Source organism: Rana temporaria, chromosome 7, assembly GCF_905171775.1.
Source record: "Rana temporaria chromosome 7, aRanTem1.1, whole genome shotgun sequence".
Lineage (NCBI taxonomy): Eukaryota > Metazoa > Chordata > Amphibia > Anura > Ranidae > Rana > Rana temporaria.
The window spans coordinates 31,583,933-31,607,275 of NC_053495.1; the positions used below are offsets into that span (position 1 = coordinate 31,583,933).

At 45.4% G+C, this 23,343-nt stretch overlaps 1 protein-coding gene across 1 annotated transcript in view; it reads right to left on the reverse strand.

The window, feature by feature from the left end:
* Nucleotides 1-23,343, reverse strand: part of ADAMTS9 (ADAM metallopeptidase with thrombospondin type 1 motif 9) — a 350,073-nt gene that overhangs the window by 198,358 nt on the left and 128,372 nt on the right. Inside the window, exons 13-16 of the mRNA XM_040359179.1 lie at nucleotides 22,351-22,532; nucleotides 22,132-22,268; nucleotides 16,918-17,035; nucleotides 14,111-14,206 (exon numbers count right to left, since the gene is read on the reverse strand). Coding sequence (XP_040215113.1) covers nucleotides 14,111-14,206; nucleotides 16,918-17,035; nucleotides 22,132-22,268; nucleotides 22,351-22,532 — 533 coding nt within the window. The remainder of the gene's footprint in view (nucleotides 1-14,110; nucleotides 14,207-16,917; nucleotides 17,036-22,131; nucleotides 22,269-22,350; nucleotides 22,533-23,343) is intronic.

The following is a 23,343-nucleotide window of genomic DNA, read 5'->3' on the forward strand; positions in this document are numbered from 1 at the left end:
CTCTTGTGGATCACAGGAGTGCAGTTTTCCCTGCACTCCTGTGACCCGTTTTCAGCAGAAGCCCGCTGTCGTCTGACATCACAGAGCCAATCCAAGCTCGGGCAAGATCGCAACAATGAAGTTGGGATCCGCCTATGTGCCTGGACTGGTCTTTGTTTCCATGTCTCGCTTTCATATATTGGATAGGGTGCATGGGCGTCCGCTCCATAGGGCAAGGGGGGGAAATTGACCCCCCCTGGAAAACGGAGAAGGTGTTGAAGAGTCTCGCGGCTGTGGGCTGTCTGAGCAGTCCCGGGCCGGATGTCACACAGACACAGCGAGCAGAGTGAAGCCACCTCCCCCTCCAGTGTTTATGTGTACACAGGGAACCTGCTGTGCCCATGCCATGCTGACGGCTGATCTGAGGTACTGAATGGGATGGGGGGGGGGGAGTCCATCTGTGCTGAAGGGGGGGTATGTGCTGAATGTGGGGGGGCTGTGCTGAAGGGGGGGGGGGTCCATGTGTGCAGATTGGAGGTGTCTGTGCAGAATGGGGGGTCTGTGCTGAAAGGAGGGGTCTGTGCTAAAGGGGGGTCTGCACATTCTCTAGGCTATATTTATATGGACATGGAGTGAAGCTGAATTATCTCAAGAGCATTTCACACTGCCAGCTGGCTGCGTCATCTGTAAAGCCCGCTTTACCATCGTTTTAGCTGCGCTATTTGGCCGCTAGCAGGGTGCTTTTAACCGCTGCTAGCGTTTGAAGAAAGGGTTAAATGCGACGCCCATGATAGGGTGCCCTTAGATCAGAGGCTGCCACTAACAAATGTATATTTTCTGCTTAAAATAAAGTAGTCAAAAAAAGCCTAAATAAATGATTTCCCTCATCTATAGCAACTAGTCAAACGCGTCTTTTTACTATGGAAACAGGTAAATCGATTGCCACACGGAGAGATCCTGATCAATGAGGCTTATTATTCCTGCATCCATAAACATTTCATTCCCTCCATCCTTTTACAGGTGGCATACACATCCATAGTAGAATGACGGATGAGAAAGCAGCTGGCTTGCAGAGATCAGTGTCATGCATAATTTTGCAATTAGCAAGTGCTTATAGAAAATAATACAAAGTGACCTGTTCACCAACAGCACATTGAGAATCATTTTCTCTTATTCATACATCATAATCTCATACCCTTGGTGATTATAAATGCATCATGTGCTAAGCAATTATTTAATTAGAAATTACATATACACATTAATATGTTTAGGATGTGCTAAAAGGCTTAATTAGTTATTTTGTGTCATAGTAAGCTGAGATAGCACACTCAAAATGCAGTGATGCAAGACCAAGCAAATGTGCACAGAATATAGACATACACTTACAGGCTAAGAATATGCTCTGGCAAGTGCCCATCAAGGTGAAAAATTTTTAGCACAAAAAACTGGGAAAACGTATTGACTCGAGTATAAACCTAGGGTAGGAAATGCAGAAGCTACTGTAAGGCCTGGTACACACGATAGGATTGATCTGCGGATACGGTCCGCCGGACCGTATCCGCGTATAAATCCTCTGGCGGATTTTGATCCGTTGGCATGTACTCACCATCGGATCCAAATCTGCGCGGAATTCAACCGCGGTGACGTGTCGCGCCGTCGCCGTGATGATGACGCGGTGACGTGCGCGACGCTGTCATATAAGGAAATCCACGCATGCGTCGAATCATTACGACGCATTCGAGGGATGGGTTCGGACGGATCGATCGATGAGTCTGTACAGACCACCAGATCGATCCGCTGGAGCCGATTCCAGCGGATAGATTTGTTAGCATGCTTACAAATTTTTATCTGCTGGAAATCGGAAATATCCGCGGATAAATATCCGCTGGAACGTACACACCAGGGGATCTATCCGCTGAAACCGATCCGCTGAGATTTTTCAGCGGATGGATCCTCTCGTGTGTACGGGGCCTAAGTGGAAAAGAGGGTCAACAATGCCCATCTGCAGTCTCACTGTACCCATTTGCAGCTTCCCTGTGCCCATCTGCATGCCTCACTGTGCCCATCTGCATGCGTCAGGCCTCGTACACACAACCGAGAAACTCGTCGGGCGAGACACATCGTTTTCCTCGACGAGTTCCTTGTTAGGCTTGTCGAGGAACTCGACAAGCTTGCTTTGCGTACACACTGTCAACACAAAATCTCCTCGTTCTCAAACGCGGTGACGTACAACACATACGACGGCAGGGGAAGTTTGATTCCACTGGCACAACCCTTGGGGTTGCTTTTGCTAATCTCATGTTACTGCGTGTTAAAGCGGGGGTTCACCCTTAGAGGGCACTTTTCCCCCTTAGATTCCTGTTCGTTTTTTCTAGGGGAATCGGCTATTTATTTTAAAATATGTGCAGTACTTACCCGTTTACGAGATGCATCCTCTCCGTCGCTTCCGGGTATGGGCTTCGGGAATGGGCGTTCCTTCTTGATTGACAGGCTTCCGAGAGGCTTCCGACGGTCGCATCCATCGCGTCACGATTTTCCGAAAGAAGCCGAACGTCGGTGCGCAGGCGCAGTATAGAGCCGCACCGACGTTCGGCTTCTTTCGGCTACGAGTGACGCGATGGATGCGACCGTCGGAAGCCTCTCGGAAGGCTGTCAATCAAGAAGGAACGCCCGCTCCCGAAGACCCATACCCGGAAGCGACGGAAGAAGATGCAGCTCGAAAACGGGTAAGTACGGCTCATATTTTAATACAAATAGCCGATTCCCCTAGACCGAACGAGCAGGAAGCTAAGGGGAGAAATTTTTTTTTTTTACAAATGGGTGAACTCCCGCTTTAACCACTTACCCCCCGGAACATATTGCTGCCTAAAGACCAGAGTACTTTTTGCGATTCGGGACTGCGTCGCTTTAACAGACAATTGCGCGGTCGTGCGACGTGGCTCCCAAACAAAATTGGCGTCCTTTTTTTCCCACAAATAGAGCTTTCTTTTGGTGGTATTTGATCACCTCTGCGTTTTTTATTTTTTGCGCTATAAACAAAAATAGAGCGACAATTTTGAAAAAAATGAATATTTTTTACTTTTTGCTGTAATAAATATCCCCCAAAAATATATAAAAAAACATTTTTTTTCCTCAGTTTAGGCCGATACGTATTCTTCTACATATTTTTCGTAAAAAAAATCGCAATAAGCGTTTATTGATTGGTTTGCGCAAAAGTTATAGCGTTTACAAAATAGGGGGTATTTTTATGGCATTTTTATTAATATTTTTTTTACTAGTAATGGCGGCGATCAGCGAATTTTTTTTCGGTATTGCGACATTATGGCGGACACTTCGGACATTTTTGACACATTTTTGGGACCATTGGCATTTTTATAGCGATCAGTGCTATAAAAATGCATTAGATTACTATAAAAATGCCACTGGCAGTGAAGGGGTTAACACTAGGGGGCGGGGAAGGGGTTAAGTATGCCTGGGTGTGTTCTTACTGTGGGGGGGGGGGGTGGCCTCACTAGGGGAAACACTGATTTTCTGTTCATACATTGTATGAACAGAAAATCAGCATTTCCCCTGCTGACAGGAACGAGAGCTGTGTGTTTACACACACAGCTCCCGTTCCCCGCTCTGTACCGAGCGATCGCGTGTGCCCGGCGGCGATCGCGCCCGCCGGGCACACGCACGGGAGTCGGGGGCGAGCGGGGAGCGCGCGCGCACGCGCCCCCTAGTGGCGGCTATACGATAGGACGTATAGCTACGGGCTCTCGCCCAGGAGAGCCGACCTGCCGCCGTATAATGACGGTGGCTGGTCGGCTACTAGTTAAGTAAAAGTTTGGTAAGAGACGATTTGCACTTTTCAGTCTGTTACAGCGTGACAAATGTGTTATCTTCATTACAAACCCTACTTTTACTCCCATCTCATACTTTATTCTGAGCAGGCGTGGGTTTCTTAGCATACACACGCTCGAGTTTCTCGTCGAAAACCAGCCCGACGAGGAAATTGAGACTCCCGTCGAGGAAAAGGAGAACACGTTCTCTGATTTCCTCGTTGAGTTCCTCGACGGTTTCCTCGATGAAAAACATACACACGGCAAAAAAGCTCTCCCACCAATTTCTTGATGGATTCTGTCGAGTTTCTCGGTCGTGTGTACGAGGTCTCACTGTGCCCATCTGTATCGTCTTGCATACACACTGTCAGACTAAATTCCGACCGTCCAAAACGCGCTGACGAGAAAAATTCATTTCAATTCTTCCGAGCATGCGTCGACTTGATTCTGAGCATGCGTGGGTTTTTTCTCCGTCGGAGTTGCACACAGACGATCGGAATTTCCTATCGTTTTTAAAACATGTTCTATTTCTTAACACCAACGGAAAAAAGTCCGATGGGGCCCACACACGATCGGAATTTCCGATGAAAAAAGTCCATCAGACTTTTTTCATCGGAAATTCCGTTCGTTTGTACCCGGCATTAGACTAGATTCATACTACTCATTGGTGTGCACTGCCTATAGCATTAGGGTGTGCATTCCAGAGCACAAACACACACACATGTATATCAGCAGAGCAGTGGGCGGTGTCAGTAGAGCAGAGATTGGAGTCAGTAGGGCAGTGAACAGCGTCGGTAGTTTTTTTTTTATATATTTTTTTTCAAAAATTATATTTATTTTACAATTTCTTTTTAAGAGCGCCGTTGGGGGGGCTTTGGTGACATAGCGGGAGTCTAAACAGACCCCTGATGTCCCACTCTTGAGACAGAGAAAGGGGAAAAAAATAAATTTTACTGACTAATGAAGGTAATAAGAGCATCTAGTGGCGTCTGCAGAATATTTACTTTTATGCCGCGTACACACAACCGTTTTTCATGACGAGAAAAATTCCATTTCTTTAATTGGTCATTAAAAACGTCCGTGTGTAGGCTTCAGAGCATTTTTCTCGGCGTGAAAAATGGGCATTAAAAATTTAGAACCTGCTCTATTTTTTCTCGACGTTTTCCATGTCGTCGTTTTTCTCGTCGTGAAAAATGGTCGCGTGTACGCTTTAACGACGCAGAAAAAAAACGCGTATACTCAGAAGCAAGCTATGAGAAGGGAAATTTGTATAATCAGCACAAACGGTGGCGCCATTCCAATGGAACTTCTCCTTTACAGTGCGTGTTGTATGTCACCGCGCTTTGCTCGAGCATTTTTTTTTTCACGATCGTGTGTATGCAAGGCAGGCTTGGGAGGAATCACGATGAGAAAAACTTTGGGCTAGATTCAGGTAGGGGGACGCAAGTTTGTGAGGGCGTAGCGTATGTTATTTACGCTACGCCGCCACAATTTAGAGAGGCAAGTGCAGTATTCACAAAGCACTTGCTCCGTAAGTTGCGGCGGCGTAGCGTAAATCTGCCGGCGTAAGCGTGCCAAATTCAAATTGTCAAGAGGTGGGCGTGTTTTATGTAAATAAAACATGATCCCACGTAAATGACGTTTCTCACGAATGGCGCATGCGCCGTCCGTGAACGTATCCCAGTGCGCATGCTCCTAATCACGTCGCAAATACTGTAGTCAATGCTTTTGACGTGGACGTAATTTACGCAAAGCCCTATTCGCGAACAACTTACGCAAACAACGTAAACGACGAAAAATTCAACGCTGGCCCGACGTCCATACTTAACATTGGCTATGCCTCATATAGCAGGAGTAACGTTACGCCGGAAAAAGCCTTACGCAAACGACGTAAAAAAATCCGCCGGACGCACGTACGTTTCTAAATCGGCGTATCCAGCTCATTTGCATATTCTACGCTGAAATCGACGGAAGTACCACCTAGCGGCCAGCATAAATATGCAACTAAGATACGACGGCGTAAGAGACTTACGCCAGTCGGATCTTAGCCTAATTTCGGCGTATCTTGCTTTCTGAATACAGAAAGACGATATGCCGGCGCAGCTTTGAATTTACGCGGCTTATCAATAGATACGCCGTCGTAAATTCTTGCTGAATCTAGCCCTTTGTTTATTTTTTCCATGACATTAAAAACGGTCGTGTGTACGCGGCATAAAAGTTTATAAATGATCAAAGGTTCATTGACACACAACCATTGTGGAGGTTATCAGCAGCTCTTTTATGTAATATAACTTTTTTTTGCTAATATTCGATCTTTTTATGATGTTAATCAGGCAATGCCGTGACCTTTAACTATGAAAACCATGTGCGGACTTCTCCAAGGAGAAAACGTGCTTAACCCAGATGAAAAGAAAATTCATTTTTCCACAAGTGTGCCCCTTCTCTTGGTGAGATATCCTCCTCCTCATCTATAAGGAGTTTCCTCGCTGTGTTGTTACGCGCCCACTTATACCAAAGAGTAAATGTTAACACTTGAGATTTTGATGACAATGTTAAATTCCTTCTGGAATCTCAAGTGAGTTCTGGGAGGTTCACACACTCGCTGAGCTGTGAAATAAGTGTATGCGCACACACTTTTTCATTTGCATCTATATAGGCTGCATGTGAATAGCACATCTCAACAAGTGGAGGATGAGGCGGTTTAAATGAGTCTCTTTGGGGGTTAAGGGGCCCAGGGTTGTACCCATAAAAAAAAAAAGAACAGGTTTTCGGTCAATGCATTTTTTTTTTTTTAGGTTTATAAATGTATATACTTTTGTATTTAAATGATTTTTTTTATTATTTATGCAAGACATCTCATTCATTACCATGATCGCGTTGAGATCTTTGCCGCCCATTCAAATCTAGGAACCTTAATTTTCTGTGGCTCAAGCATACGAGGCATTTACAGTATTTTACAAACTAACATTTAACACAGTGTGCCTGTATAATCCCCAGTTCACAAATTATGTTGGGCTTTCTATTAACCACTATTTCTATTTCTATTAACTTTCTATTAACCACTATATAACCGCTATTAAGCCCCGGACCATTTTGCATCTAAAGGACCAGGCCCTTTTTTGCGATTCACTTCAGATTAAGTTTTAGAAGTTTGTTCAAGTTAAGGTTTAGTAGTTAGATTGAAATTATTAATTGAATAGGGGGTTATTTAGAAATTCTGTGACTAGGTTGAAGTTACCAATGATCTTACATGGTGACCAATCATGCAGACATAGTCCAAGTGCCATACATACAAACTATCTCTGGGAGCATTGACATCAAAGTGGATGTAAACCCGATTCATAAAATTTGAGCTGGGTACATATATCTGTAGTGTTTATTATCTCTCTCCAAGGCACTAAGTCCTGTGTCTTTCTGCTGCTTTGTTCCTCAGTTATCAGCATAATAACTTCTGACAAGCTCTTTGACACATGAGATAATAGCAGCTAGAAATTTGTGTTGGGGAGGTTGCTATAAATAGATTAGCAAAGAGCTGGTCTATTCACAGCACAGCTCTGCACGTTTCCTTCTTCCTTTGCCCATGTGGAGGGAGGGGTGTGCCTTTCCTCCAATCAGCTGTCACATAGTGTATGCCAAGACTCCCCTCCCACTGCCAAAAGAGGAAGTAAACGTTTTAACAAAATGTTCACTTTCTAAAGAATATATAAAGCTGAAGACTCCAGATATACATATAAAACTTATGTAGGGAGATTTGTTTTATCCCTGTGTATCATCTAAAGCTGTTCACTTCACTGGGTATAGGAGAGGGTTTACATCCACTTTAATTATTTTTATTTATATGGGAACTCTAGTAACTAATGTACTTTGTATTAGGTTTATGAGGCTAATAACTAATTTTATATTACAAGGGGTCAAAACTGGCAATATGCATATGTCTGCCTATCTATCTATCTGTCCACAGGCATCCTAAAAATAACACTTGGTGCAGCAGGCTACCGGGACCTGCTGAATTTCCCTCTAACGCATGTCCTGATGTGCCTAAAGTATTCTACGGGAAAATATGGGTATTCTTTCAAAGTGTAAAACATAAACAATGCAAAGCACACAGTGGTGATAAATCAGCCTTTGGTCTAGAAAAGCACGCTAAACAAAGTAAAACTTTAAGAACCTCTACATGAAAAGGAGCTTTGAAAATTTGCCAAGAAAAGTTCAAGTACAAGACAGATTAGTTTGAATGACAGAAACATTAGATCAATAGACAGGTTAGATGGTGGGGGGGGGGGGGGGGGGCGACAGAGAGGGAAAGAGAGTGGGAAAGAGAGGAAGAAACAGAAGAAGAGATAGGGCCAGAAAAATAGAGATGGGGGGGGGGGGGGCAAGAAAGGAAGAGATAGAAAGAGAGAGAACAGGAAGAAAAGAAGCAAGGGAAGAGAAAGAAAATAAGAAAGGAAGAATGGAAAGGAAGACTAGAAAAAGCAGAAATCAGACCAAAGAGGGAAAAGTGTGTAAAATACAAGAGTAAGAGCAGCAGAAAAGCTCAAAAATGGGGCTCCCCTCTCCCAGGCACCACGACCCTCTCCCTGATTAGATCTTCTGTTTTTTCTTACCAGGCACTGCCCCCCTCCCCACGTCAAATCTATTGTCTCTCTTACCAGGCATGGCTCCCCTCTCCCTGATCAGATCTCCCTGCTTCACTTACCAAACACCACACTCATTTACCAGCTCACATCTATCCTGTCTCATACTGGAAACCAGTCCCCTCTCCCTGATCAGATCTTCCCTTACCCAGGACCATTCCCCTTTCCCAAGTCACATCTACCCTCTCTCTTACCAGGCACCACTCCCCTCTCCCTAATCAGATCTCCCCGCTTGCCTTACCAAGCACCATACCCCTTTCCCAAGTCACATCTATCTTTTCTCTTAATGGATACCACTCCCCTCTCCCTGATCAGACCTCCCCTTTCCCCTTGGCAAGGACTGTTCCACTTTTCCAGATCACATATACTCCCTCTCTTACCAGGCACTACTACCCTCTCCCTAAATAGATCTCCCCTTTTTCCTTATCAGGCACCACACCCCTCCCCTGGTCAGATCTACCATCTCTTACCAGGCACCACTCCTCTCTCCCTGATCAGATCTCTCTCTTTCTCTTACCAGGCACTGATCCCCATCCCCACGTCACATCTACACATCTATCATCTCTCCCATCAGGCACCACTCCCCACTTCAATGTCACATCTACCTTCTCCCTTACCAGGCACTATTCCCCTCTCCAATGTCACATCTACTCTCTCTTACTAGGGCACCATTCCCCTCTCCAAGGTCACATCTACGCTCTCTTACTAGGGCACTATTCCCCTCTCCAAGGTCACATCTACGCTCTCTTACTAGGGCACTATTCCCCTCTCCAAGGTCACATCTACTCTCTTACTAGGGCACCATTCCCCTCTCCAAGGTCACATCTACTCTCTTACTAGGGCACCATTCCCCTCTCCAAGGTCACATCTACTCTCTCTTACTAGGGCACTATTCCCCTCTCCAAGGTCACATCTACGCTCTCTTACTAGGGTACTATTCCCCTCTCCAAGGTCACATCTACGCTCTCTTACTAGGGCACTATTCCCCTCTCCAAGGTCACATCTACGCTCTCTTACTAGGGCACTATTCCCCTCTCCAAGGTTACATCTACTCTCTTACTAGGGCACCATTCCCCTCTCCAAGGTCACATCTACGCTCTCTTACTAGGGCACTATTCCCCTCTCCAAGGTCACATCTACGCTCTCTTACTAGGGCACTATTCCTCTCTCCAAGGTCACATCTACTCTCTTACTAGGGCTAGGGTTGCCACCTCATCCCTTCAAACCCGAACACATATTAATTACACAGGTTCTGTGGCTGATTAAGGTGGTAATTAAACTCACTTGTTGCCTTTCCTGCATTAAATTAGCCTCAGAACCTGTGTAATTCATATGTGTTCGGGTTTAAAGGGATGAGGTGGCAACCCTAACTAGGGCACCATTTGCCTCTCCAAGGTCACATCTACGCTCTCTTACTAGGGCACTATTCCCCTCTCCAAGGCCACATCTACTCTCTTACTAGGGCACCATTCCCCTCTCCAAGGTCACATCAACGCTCTCTCTTACCAGGGCACCACTCCCCTCTCCAAAGTCATATCTACCCATCCACTGCTCCCCATCCCCTGGTAACATCTATCTTCTCCCTGACCAGACACTGTTCCCCTTTCCCTGGTCACATCTACCCTTTACCCTACCAGGTACCACTCCCCTCTCTAAAGGTCACCATTACCCTCTCTCTTACCAGGCACCAGTCCCACTTCCTCAATCACATCTTTTCTCTCTTCACAGACACTGCTCCATTTTAAATTTTTAAATTTTCCCTCTCGTTCCTTACCACATCTCTATATCTTGGCTCCCTACCATTTATACTCATCAAGTCACAGATGTACGAATTTCTTCTGCACAGAAATCACAACATAAAATTTGTGTAACTACAACAAAAGCATAATGTGAACCCTTCGCACTTGCGGAGTGACTGGAGAATAACATGCCAGACTGGATAGGGATGACAGTGTCAGCTGTGAGTGAAGGGATGTGATCACAGCGACAGACAACTAAGTCTATGTACAGAGGGGATCATCCTTACACAAACAAATGCTTCGAGTGCTTAGTGCGTCCCTGACAGAAATCAAGGTAGAAGCAGCCCGCTGTAATGTGCAGAACTCAGAGACTCGAGCTAAGGAGGTGCCTCTAACAAGTGCTCATCACAGTGTTGGACAAAGAACAGACCTACATCATTTACAATAACAATTTATACATCAGAGCTGAGCTAGATGTTTCACTTCACTGGCAGAGCTGTTTTCAGAATTACTTAAAGGGGAAATCCACCTACAGTGAATCTAAAGCCAACGCTATTAGTTATGGATAGAGCAGGGAAATTAATAAACCCCAATCAGGCTCTTTTTTTGCTGTCTTTGTCCTACTGGGCAGGTTACCTTTACTTCCTGTCTCAGTAACACAACAGGAAGTGAAAATCTTTCCAACATAGGAGGAAATCCTCAAAGAGAGCAGGAGTCACTAAAGTTTTGGCTTTAGAGCTACTTCAAAAAAGATATAGACCTAGGTGTTAAACGCCAACTGTTCTGGCTGGAATTTGGCTTTCGTATAAAGCTATGATAATAATCTTTTTGGGGTGGATAAGTAAACAAGAGAGGGGCTGCAATATTTACCTTGAAAGGGCTACTCCTGTGTGTTGGTCACATGACATGGCCTTAGGTCATGTGATCTCAGTGAAGGGAAGGATGAACCAAACTGAACTCTGAACCTGTCCTAACAAATGTACAAGCTTGCCCAATGTGTCAGGACCACTGGAAGAAAATCAAACGGCACTTTTCGGCAAACGTCTTAACATAGTTTTATGTTACCAAAACTGCCCACATTGCTAAAATCAAGCAGTGTTTCATAAAAGTGATAAATTCCTTATTGTAAAGAAAAAATAGCACTTATACAGGCTTCTCGGAGCGGAAGAATTGCAGTTTAAAAAAGCTATGTCTGGGAAAAGCCTAGTGCTGGGCTATGCAAATAAATGGCTAGATTCAGAGAGATGGCCGCAACTTTGCGGCGGCGCAGCTTAGCGGGTTTAGGCTACGCCGCCGTAAGTTAGCGAGGCAAGTACTTGATTCTCAAAGTACTTGCCTGCTAAGTTACGGTGGCGTAGCCTAAAGCGGGCGGGCGTAAGGGCGCCTAATTCAAATGTGTCTGAGGGGGCGTGTTTTAGGATAATGAGGTTTGACCCGACGTGATTGACATTTTTTCTGAACTGCGCATGCGCCGGGCACCTACATTTCCCAGTGTGCACTGTGGCTAAGTCCGCCGCACAGGCCTATTGATTTCGACGTGGACGTAAACAACGTAAATCCCTATTCACGGACGACTTAGGCCCCGTACACACGAGAGGATTTATCCGCGGATACGGTCCACCGGACCGTTTCCGCGGATAAATCCTCTCGAGGATTTGCGAGGATTTTGATCCGATGGAGTGTACTCACCATCGGATCGAAATCCGCGCCGAAATCCCATCGCGATGACGTGTCGCCGCGATGATGACGCGGCGACGTGAGCGACGCTGTCATATAAGGAATTCCACGCATGCGTCGAATCATTACGACGCATGCGGGGGATTCATTCGGACGGATTGATCCGGTGAGTCTGTACAGACCAGCGGATCAATCCGTTGGGATGGATTCAAGCGGATAGATTTGAAAGCATGTCTTCAAATTTTTATCCGCTTGAAATCCATCCCAGGGGATAAAAATCCGCGGAAACAGATCCGCTGGATTGTACACACCAGGGGATCTATCCGCTGGAGCCGGTCCGCGGATCAATTCCAGCGGATGGATCCTCTCGTGTGTACGGGGCCTAATGCAAACAACGTAAAATTTTCGAAGTGGGAACGGCGGCCATACTTTAACATTACTATTCCATCTATTAGATGGAATAACTTTAGGCCTGCTAATGCGTTATGGAAACGGCGTAAATGTACTGCGTCGGCCGGGCGTACGTTCGTGAATAGGCGTATCTACTGATTTACATATTCTACGCCGACCGCAATGGAAGCGCCACCTAGTGGCCAGCCTCAATATTGCAACCTAAGATAGGACGGCGCAAGCCGTCGTATCTTAGATATGTTTAAGCGTATCTCTGATTGAGAATACACTTAAACATAGGTCGGCGCAGATTCTGAGTTAGGTCGGCGTATCTACTGATACGCCGACCTAACTCTACCTGAATCTAGCTAAAAGTACTTTTCCATGCCGATTGTGGGGCTGCATTGCTGAATTTTTATTACCGGTATATTAAATATTTTATAGACATGACACCGTAAAAAAACAGGGAACTAACTTGCTTGAAGCTGAACGCTACAGCCCTCTTTTGAGTGGGGCTGCAAAGATGGTCTATTCTGCAGTTAAGTACGCATTACCATAAATGCTAAATACCACACAGGTTAGGAAAGTTCACAGACTTCCATGTTGGAGACAAAGAACAAGTAGAAATGAGGCGCTGGATTCAAATGATCAGATGATTGGTCATCATGTGATAAGGCACAATGGCTCTAGCGGGACCACTTTAGACCAAAGCATATTGTCCCTCAAACAGGTGGGCCAGTTTTGAAAATTCACGTACAGTATATAGTCTGAACGTACCATTAATATCAGTACTGATGCACAAATAACTTAGAAAAGCCAATGGGATTTGGGGCTCAAAGACCTCTCCCTTGTTCGAGGCATAACCATAATGGGTTTTCATAAAAATTACACAAAGCACCAATTATTAGCTATACAGTGGAACCTCGGATTGCGAGTAACGTGGTTAACGAGCGTTTTGCAAAAGAGCGCTGTATTTAAAAAAAATCGGTTTGTGAGTGTTGGCTCGCAAAACTAGCACGATTCAGGCCAAAGCGGTGTGCAGTACCTCGTTTGGCCTGAGGTGGGGGGGGGCGCTGGAGCAGAGCCGAACGGCGCCATTCTGAAAAGCATAGAAATGCCAGAGGACAGCTTGGCTGACCTCGGCAAATCTCGGGAATGGAGTCTTTCTGAGGTTTGCTGAAGTCAGCCGAGGTGTCCTCAGGCCTTTCCGAAATGTTCCCGAGGCTCTCCCCCCCCCCACCTCTGGCCGCATGCAGTATTGCATGCCATTGAAGTCAATGCGGAACAAATTATTTACGTTTCCATTGACTTCAATGGGGAAACTCGCTTTGATATGCGAGTACTTTGGATTACGAGCATTCTCCTGGAACGGATTATGCTCGTAATCCGAGGTTCCACTGTATATGGTATAACAAAAAACAGCGTGTCAGCAAAAATGCTCTTCGTTGGTTGTTCTATGTTGTCATCTGTGAATCAAAACTTCAATATCAAATGTTTTTAGACTCTAATGCAGCGTATATACGGTCGGAATTTCGGACAAGAAAAGTTTGATGTGAGCTATTGGAAAATTCCGACCGTGTGTAGGCTCCATCGGCTTAGGGGAAAAACATGACAGGTTGCCTTTAGTAAACACTACAAGTGACTAAAAAGTCCTCTCCTAGAATCAGTGGAAATTATTTTAGCTTTATCTTGGAAAATTTCAACCCAATGCAAATAGATGCCAAAATTATGTCAGCACTATTTGCCTTCTCTAGCTCTGAAATATTTATAATCTCTAATGAGAAGACAAAGCTCCAGCCAAGACTATAACATGGTGTGCAATCTGTATTCTTCTAAGGCGTTCAGACACAGCATATGATCTCACCAAGGTAGTTATCATCTTCTGGTTTTCCTGAGTAGCTGTGCTGTCGCACATCGATGTTGGTAGCACCGGCTGGAATACGCACCACAGTATTGTAACCTGGAAGACACAAAAGAACCGAAGCTGATTAATGAGCCGGATGTGCTCCACAAAGCCTGTTTGATTTACATGGCTGCCAAATGCATGTAGCATAACTTCAAAACACAACTTTCTATGGTAAAAGGCAACAAAGGAATAGAAATCGTCATTTAAGAGGCTATATCTAAATGAAGACAGTGATCCATGCAATCCTGTCTGAAAATGTTTTAATAAGACATTATGTCATCTTATCATTTTTTCACCATGTCTTAAAGTGAACCTCTGCCCAGATTATGGGCAAATAAAATTCTTAAAGCAGTTATATAGTCCAAAAAAAGTTTTTTTTTGTGCCACCTGTAAGGCAAAAGGCATAATGAGCTAGTATGCACCGCTTACCTTAGAACGAGGTGTCGGTATCTCTGCCGGTCCACGCCGAGGGAGATGACATTTTCCCTTGGGGTGTCTTCTGGGAATCGCGGCTCCAGCTCTGTGAGTGGCTGGAGCGGCAATGTCGTCACTCCCACTCATGCGCGCGGGAGACTTCTTTCCGGCAAGGGTCGGGTTGTTTCCGGCAAGGTCCGGCGTCTGCCAGGCCTTCAGCCGAGAATCCCCTGTGCACATGTGCTGCTGCAGTCAGCGGCTCATTGCGAGGGGAATATCTCCTAAACCGTAAAGCCTCGTACACACGACCGAGGAATTCGACGGGCGAAACACATCGTTTTCCTCGTCGAGTTCCTTGTTAGGCTGACGAGGAACTCGACAAGGCAAGTTTCTCCATTCCCGTCGAGGTCGTCGTCGCCTCCAGGATGACGCCGCAGGCTGCACTGCCTGCTGGTGCGGGTCCGGTCCCTCCGTTGCTCCGCCTCCTGCAGCCCTCGCTCCTTCACATCATGCGGCTGAGCGGCCAGGTGAACCAGGGACGGGGCCACTTATGTCACTCACTGACGTAGGCGCGGCGTAGCCAAGGACGAGACAGTGAGACTGTCACACACTGAGACAGAGTGACTGCAAAGGTCAGCGCCGCTGAGGGGACTCGTCCTTCAGATACCGCCTGCAGTGGCAGCCCACACCACACACACTCTCGATGATCGGCAGCTGTCACGGACCGGTCAATTTTCCGCCCTGTTCCCTGGCACCTTAAGGCAAGTGCCCATGTTGCCTTGCGCTAGCGCCGGCCCTGACTATATCTACAACTCAAGATACATTAGTGTGATGGTTAGTGGGAAGAATGCCCCTTACACTTGTGGTGATTGGAAAGAATTACCCCTCAGTGAAAACTTATCTGAGAGACAGAAATGGCTCCTTGCTCAAGGAACCCCTAACAACCTCTGGAGGAACCCTAGTTGAAGAACCCTGGGCTAGACTTTTGGTCACATGACCAGCACTGGAGGTAGCCTGGAATGATTATCCCAAAGAGTATAAACATAGTTTTAAAGCCAAATATATTTTTTTTAAAGTCAGCAGCTACAAACTTTTAAAATAAGGACACTTACCTGTCCAGCGCGCCCGCGATGTCGGCACCCGAAGCCGATCTCTGCCACGGCTCTCGGATGCTGCCGCCGCCATCTTCGGTAAGGGAATAAGGAAGTGAAGCCTTGCGGCATTACTTCCTGGTTCCCTACTGCGCATGCGCGACTCGCGCTGCTGTCTTCTGAGACCCGTGCTTCTACCAGAAGACAGTGGGGGGGCGCCGGACGTGACGTAGATTCCCGCAGATAATGTAGGGATCTATGTCTGGAAGTGGGTGCAAATACCTGTCTTAGACAGGTATCTGCTCCCCCCTCCCCCCTGAAAGGTGCCAAATGTGACACAGGAGGGGGGGGGAGGAATCTGGACAGCGGAGGTTCCATTTTTGTGTGAACCTCCGCTTTAAAAACATTTTTGAGTGCAGGTGTTGCTGTTAACCAGGTATTTGCTCAGGCTACCGTGGACTACATAAAAAAACATCTCAGGCATGCTCAAGAGTGTTAGTGAAATCACCAAGTGGGAAACTAACATTCTGCTCAGAGAATTGAGACAATGTTTAAAGGGGTTGTAAAGGTTAATTTTTATTTTCTAAATAGGTTCCTTTAAGCTAGTGCATTGTTGGTTCACTTACCTTTTCCTTTGATTTCCCTTCTAAATGTTTTTTTTTTGTCTGAATTTCTCACTTCCTGTTCTTCCTCAGTAAGCTTGCCCCCATCATCCGAGCCGTTCTGGCTGGGGGTTAGTCAGCGTGCTCGCCCCCTCCCTTGGGACTACATCCCTGCAGGTAGACGCTGAACATTCACAGCCGCGGGGCACAGCAGGGGGTCCAGTGCGTTCCCGTTCACCATTTCAGGTCCGAATTTGCACAAGACTCTTCTGCTGTGTGCTCCGCGGTTGCCCCATGTGTGAACCAGCTACATCGAGAGCTGGTCACACTCTCCTGTCGCAATAGTGGGAACCCAGCCTAAACTGTGTGGGGTCCATAGGCCCGGTGTCTATTCTGCATATTTGGTAACCAGGCAGTGGTCCCCAGTGCCTTTAACAGTCATATAATATACATGTGAAAGAACTGTAAGCAAATTAGGAGCAGTGTGTATCATCCATCATGACGCAGGAGGACAACATAGTTTCCACTTACTCCCAACTATGCTGATGAAGGATGGGAACAGACAAGTTATTTTTATTGTCCAGTTTTAGGCTTAGCTAATTTTGCATGTTAAACAACAGAACATGGCAAAGGATTTTTTACATTTCTGTTTACCTACCATAATGTACTAAACTATGCGTTCCTTCTATGGGTTTACACGATGAATTGTCTCCACCACAAACTCCACACTTATCTCTTCTGGCTTTTGAGTTTAGGACGTGATCACAACCAGCTTGCTTTAAAAAAAGATAGAGAGAAGAGCAAAGAAAAATAAGTACAGTACATCCTGTGCTTAGGTTACACTCTACACAGACACCTATAAATAAAAGATAGCCAGAGGTTCAATCCCTTCCCACTCAATCCGAAGCTAGAGAAAAAGTTTGGTCTGAATTTCTACTTCAACTATACTCAAGAAAAAACACACATCATGATCAGTCTCTGGCAATGTCCAGAAGTTTTGCTTCAGATAAAGGAAAGTTAAAACCAACTGTGACCAATTTCACCCATGATGGAAAAAAAAAATTACCTGACCCCACAATGGCTGTTGTACCTTTTCTCTGGGCCAATAAAAATTAGGAATCCTGACTATTAGCTGGATTCAGATAGATGGGCCCATCTTTCAGGCGGTGTAGCGTATCGTATTTACGCTACCCCACCGTAAGTCAGAGAGGCAAGTGCTGTATTCACAAAGCACTTGCCTCCTAAGATACGACGGCGTATCGTAAATGGGGCCGGCGTAAGTGCGCCTAATATAAATGAGGATGAGGGGGGCGTGTTTTATGTAAATGATTGGTGACCCGACGTGATTGACGTTTTTTACGAACGGCGCATGCGCCGTCCGTGTACATATCCCAGTGTGCATTGCTCCAAAGTACGCCGCAAGGACGTATTGGTTTCGACATGAACTTAAATTACGTCCAGCCCCATTCACGGACGACTTACGCAAACAACGTAAAATTTTCAAATTTCGACGCGGGAACGACGGCCATACTTAACATTGGCTAGGCCACCTAGGGGGCAGCTTTATCTTTACGCCAGCGTACCTCTTACGGAAATGGCGTATCTTTACTGCGACCGGGCGCACGTACGTTCGTGAATCGCCGTATCTAGTCTTTCCTAACCTGTGTGGTATTTAGCATCTATGGTAATGCGTACTTAACTGCAGAATAGACCATCTTTGCAGCCCCACTCAAGAGAGGGCTGTAGCGTTCAGCTTCAAGCAAGTTAGTTCCCTGTTTTTTTACGGTGTGATGTCTATAAAATATTTAATATACCGGTAATAAAAATTCAGCAATGCAGCCCCACAATCGGAAAAATACTATGGGGTAGATTCAGGTAGATTGGCGTAAATTTCTGCGGGCGTAGCGTATCTCAGATAAGCTATGCCGCCGTAACTTAGTGAGGCAGGTTCTGTATTCACCAAGAACCTGCGCTCTAAGTTACAGCGGCGTAGCGTAAATCTGCCGCCGTAAGCGCGCCTAATTCAAATTGTGAAGAGGTAAATAAAACATGACCCCACGTAAATGACGTTTTTGACTAACGGCGCATGCGCCGTCCGTGAACGTAACCCAGTGCGCATGCTCCAAATTAACCCGGAAAAAGCCAATGCTTTCGACGGAAAATTCGACACTGGCCCGACGTCCATACTTAACATACGATACGCCTCATATAGCAGGGGTAACTTTACGCCGGAAAAAGCCTAATGTAAACGACGTAAAAAAATGCGCCGGGCGGACGTACGTTTCTGAATCGGCGTATCTACCTAATTTGCATATTCCTTGTGTAAATCTATGGAAGCGCCACCTAGCGGCCAGCGTAAATATGCACCCTAAGATACGACGGCGAAGGAGACTTACACCGCTCGTATCTTAGCCAAATGTAGGCGTATCTGGTTTCCAGAATACGCCTAAATTTACGGCGGCGTAGATTCAGAGTTACGACGGCGTATCTACTGATACGCCGGCGTAACCCTACGTGAATCTAGCTATTTGACTATGGCATCACTTCCAATAACAAGCAGTCCCCTTCAGCAATCCTGATTCCAGATAAGGGCTCAGATTTCGCACAGTTCCTAGCTCTCCTATGGTAGTTAATGAACTGTAGGCTATAAATCACTGAAAGGCTCCCGGTAGAAAAGAATCTGTCACAGCTGATGTTACTTAAGGAGTATATAATGTCTTACATGCTGTGAGCCCTTCATGGCTTCAAAGTTATCTGATTCCCAAATTGTGCGTTTGTTTTGGGGCAATGAACAGCACTCAACGGGATGAGATTTAGCTTGACTGCCCAGAGACGAGTATCCACTCCTGGAGTTTTTGGATTGGTATATTGCCAAGATGTTTTTCATTGGGTTAATGGGACACCTAAATTTTGTCTCTTTCAAAGAACTTCAATAAGGATTCGCTACGGTGTTCCCAAATGCACCTCGGTATTCAGAGTTTCCAATTCTAACCTATTTAGTTAGAATGTGGTCAGGTTTTTCCTGCCTTCTGTGACTTCACCGTGGTGATTTCCTCGAACTTCCTGTCCTTGGGACACCTGGGGAACCTCTAAATCTCACAATCTGACTAAAAAGAAGTGTGTTTATTCTTGTCTGGAGAAATTTTCCATCATTTTCTTTGACCCTTCACTAGGGCAGGATGTGTGGGAACATCTACATAGCCTACATTGAGAATAAATGTTATAATTACAGCCTGGAAAGAGTTAATCATTATAAAAGGCCTCAAGGCCATCGTATAATATGAACTGTGATTGACATAGGGGTATGTCGCCCTTTCTCTTGAACTTTAGTACAATAGTTCTTTTCAGGGTGACTCACAACAATACTGGAACATTTACATAAGTTCATTCAAACAAAAGAGCTGAAACGTTAACATAAAATGCAATATTTGCACATTTCAACAAAAATAGTTTTCCATTGAAATTCTATAGAAATTGTTATTTACAGTTACATGAATTATAGGAATTAAAAATCCTAATCCAACAGTAAAAGTAAAGCTGAAAGAAACGTAAAAAAGCTAAATAAGTCATAAAATTTTAAAGTAAACTGCAAAAATGCTTAAAATATTGTAGGCAACTACGATAGGCAAACCTGTGCAGAAAAACAGACACCTTTGGTCTCCCAACAGTAAACTATTTCTTAGTGGCATTGTTGGAGACCCGACATCCCAAAAATGGGAAGCCACCTTTTTTTTCCTATTTTCCTCCTCTCATAACCTACCCCCTTCCTCCAATCTCCCCTGGAAAAAGACAACATTTGGGAAACGGCAGCCGTTAGCCATGGGCTGAGTATGCGGGATTGAATAGTGAAATCTAAATTTTATGTAGCGGTCCCATCTTTCAATGTCTTTAGTTTTTTTTCTGTGTGTGCCACTGTGAAAATCTATGGGCTATATTTATTAGCTCAATTGGACTAATAAAAATCACAACTGATGAAAAACACTAAAGCCTCGTACACACGATCAGTCCATCCGATGAGAACGGTCTGAAGGACAGTTGTCATAGGTTTACCGATGAAGCTGACTGATAGTCCGTCGTGCCTACACACCATCAGTTAAAAAAACGATCGTGTCAGAACGCGGTGACGTAAAACACAACGACGTGCTGAAAAAAACGAAGTTCAATGCTTCCAAGCATGCGTCGACTTGATTCTGAGCATGCGCGGGTTTTTAACCGATGCTTTTGCATACTAACGATCGGTTTTGACCTATCGGTTAGGCGTCCATCGGTTACATTTTAAAGCAAGTTCTCATTTTTTTAACCGAAGGTTAAATAACCTACGGGGCCCACACACGATCGGTTTTGACCGATGAAAACAGTCCTTCAGACCGTTGGCCTCTGGCAATCCTATCGTGTGTACGAGGCCTAAAAGTATTGATAGCTCCCTATAACGTAGTAGTGATCAGTTGTGCACAATTGAAGGATTTTGCAATCATGCATTAAATTACAGGTAAACCCTAAGCCCCCAGTCACACCTGTGCAACTTGTTATGCGGTTTGATTGTTTCAAATCGTATGACAAATTTCCACAGTGGTGCTCCAAGTTCATTGGAGTCGCACCAATTTTGAAAGTAGTTATTGTACTACTTTTTGCAAGTTCAGGTATGACTTGCATAAACATCTGTGCATGAAATCACAGATGTCTTCCAAGTAGCACCTGAAGTAGTAGTACTTTGAAATCGTGCAACTTAAAGAGGAAGTAAACACTGATGGGTTTTACTTCCTCTTTGTTCCCCTGCAAAGTAAAGGCATAATAGGCTAGTATGCAATGCATACCAGCCCATTATGTGTCACTTACCTGAAAAAAAAAAAAGCCCGCAGTGTCCCCGCTGGTAGCCATATCCATCTTCTGCCCTCTTCTTTCCGGGGCTGCGGACTCCAGCTCTGTGACTGGTCAGAGCCACGTGACGTGCGTGTGGGAGCCGCCAGTCACGGCACATACAAGTGAAGAAACGGCACGGAGGTCAGTTTCTTCACAGCGCATGTGCCGATGCAGGGCCGATCCTAGGGTCACAGACGTCTGGGTGCATAAATATTTCTGGCGCGACCACATGGGCGTGGTCATCTTACCAACTCCTTTCCTTTACAAATGTTTGGCAACGACTCAAACACAGAGATAATCCCCTAACACAAACAAGGAGAACACGTCAGGCACGGATGCCCCCCCAGCGACGTCACTGCACGGCTGGTCTCTCTTCGCACAGAGACAGCCACTGCTTCACTCTCCTCCTCTCACAGGAGGAGGGGGGGCCGGCTTGGGCAGGAAACACAGTGGGGGTGGCGGTGACCTGCGGAGAGAGCCACCTCAGGACACGGACAAGGAGAGGAGGAGGAGGAGGGAGAGGAGCACTCTGGCGCTTCAGTGCCCCCACCTCTGTGGTGCCTGGGTGCACTCCACCCAACGCACCTGCCTAGGATCAGCCTTGCGCCAATGACATCATCGATGCAGTGTACATGGCACACGTTTAGGGGATATTACCACTACCTATAGGTAAGCTTTATTATAGGCTTACCTATAGGTAAAACTTACAAATGTTTACAACCACTTTAAAGTGAAGTAGCAAGATGTCGTGTTTGGTGGGACCGGGGACTAAGGCTTCATTCAGACAGCCAAATATCTGCTGCTGCTAGTTTGCAGTGTTTAGAGGTGGCTACATGCCTTGTACGCATAATGGCTGCATCCAGGGTTGGTATTCGCGTGTAACTGTTCAGGTGAACAATTACATATTAATGGCAGTGGCGCCTGTCATTGATTTCAGAACAAGCTTTCAGGGTATGTTCCCTTCCACAGTATGAAATTCAGCAATGCACAAATCAAGTAAGTAACTATTTACCCGACACAGTCCTTGCACACAGATATCATTTGTGTCTGGTCCACATGATGTCCCATCTGTTACTCTGTCCCTGAGCTGATAATAGGCTGTGCTTCCTGCCACGCGGCAAAACAGTTTACAGCGATCCTTCATTAGAACTGCGGACAGTGAGGAAACAGTTTGTCAATAACATTTCATTTCAGCAGCACGAGTGGAAGAGGCGCTCTGGGCACTACTTACTTCCGCTGTACTTTGGCACCCAGCGAACGTTCGGAGGTAGACCATTGATATTAAAATGCTTTCCGTCAAAGTCAGCACACTGTTCTTCACGAAAGTCCCTCTTTTGCTTAGTGCATGGTTCAGTGTTGCAGGATTTAAATTTCATTCGGCGTCCCACGCAGTATTTGCCACCATTTCTTGGTCTGGAGATACAAACAAATAATGTTTCTGGTTACAGTGTGATATAACTTTTCAATATGTCCACCTGTCCCCACCTCTGGCCATGAAAAATGCTCACCAAAGATCTATATACCGTATGTACAAATCTCATTAAAGGACCCATACTGTATATAAAATAGATGTTAAAGGGTGGTTGGGTATGTCAATGTGATGTGATCAGACTAACCTAAAGCTAAATATCCTGCAGAGCTCTGCAGACCATTACAATCGACATGTATGTTCACCTAGGCCAAGTACACATCTATAAAAGTAGAACTAAACTCATTGGATTTAACATTTAACATTTAATTTTTCCAAAACTGTTACATTCAGGGCTTACTGTGAACAATTACTGTTACATTTGCTTGTGCTCTTAACTGAACTACAGTGGAACCTTGGATTATGAGCATAATCCATTCCAGGAGAATGCTCGTAATCCAAAGCATTTACATATCAAAGCGAGTTTCCCCATAGAAGTCAATGGAAAAGAAGATCATTTGTTACACATTGACTTCAATGGCATGCAATACCGCATGTGGCCAGAGGTGGGGGGGGGGGGGCGCCGGAGAGCCTCGGAAATACTCAGGGACAGCTCAGCTCATCTTGGAAACCCTCGGAAAGCTCAGAAACACCCGGGAACTGGCCAAATGCTTGACTGCGCACCCCATTAGCTTGAATTATTCTCATTTTGCGAGGCAACATTCGCAAACCGAGTCAGGATTTAAAAAAAAAGTTGCTAGTCTTTCAAAGGGTTTGTTAACCGCGTTACTTGTAAACCAAGGTTCTACTGTATAA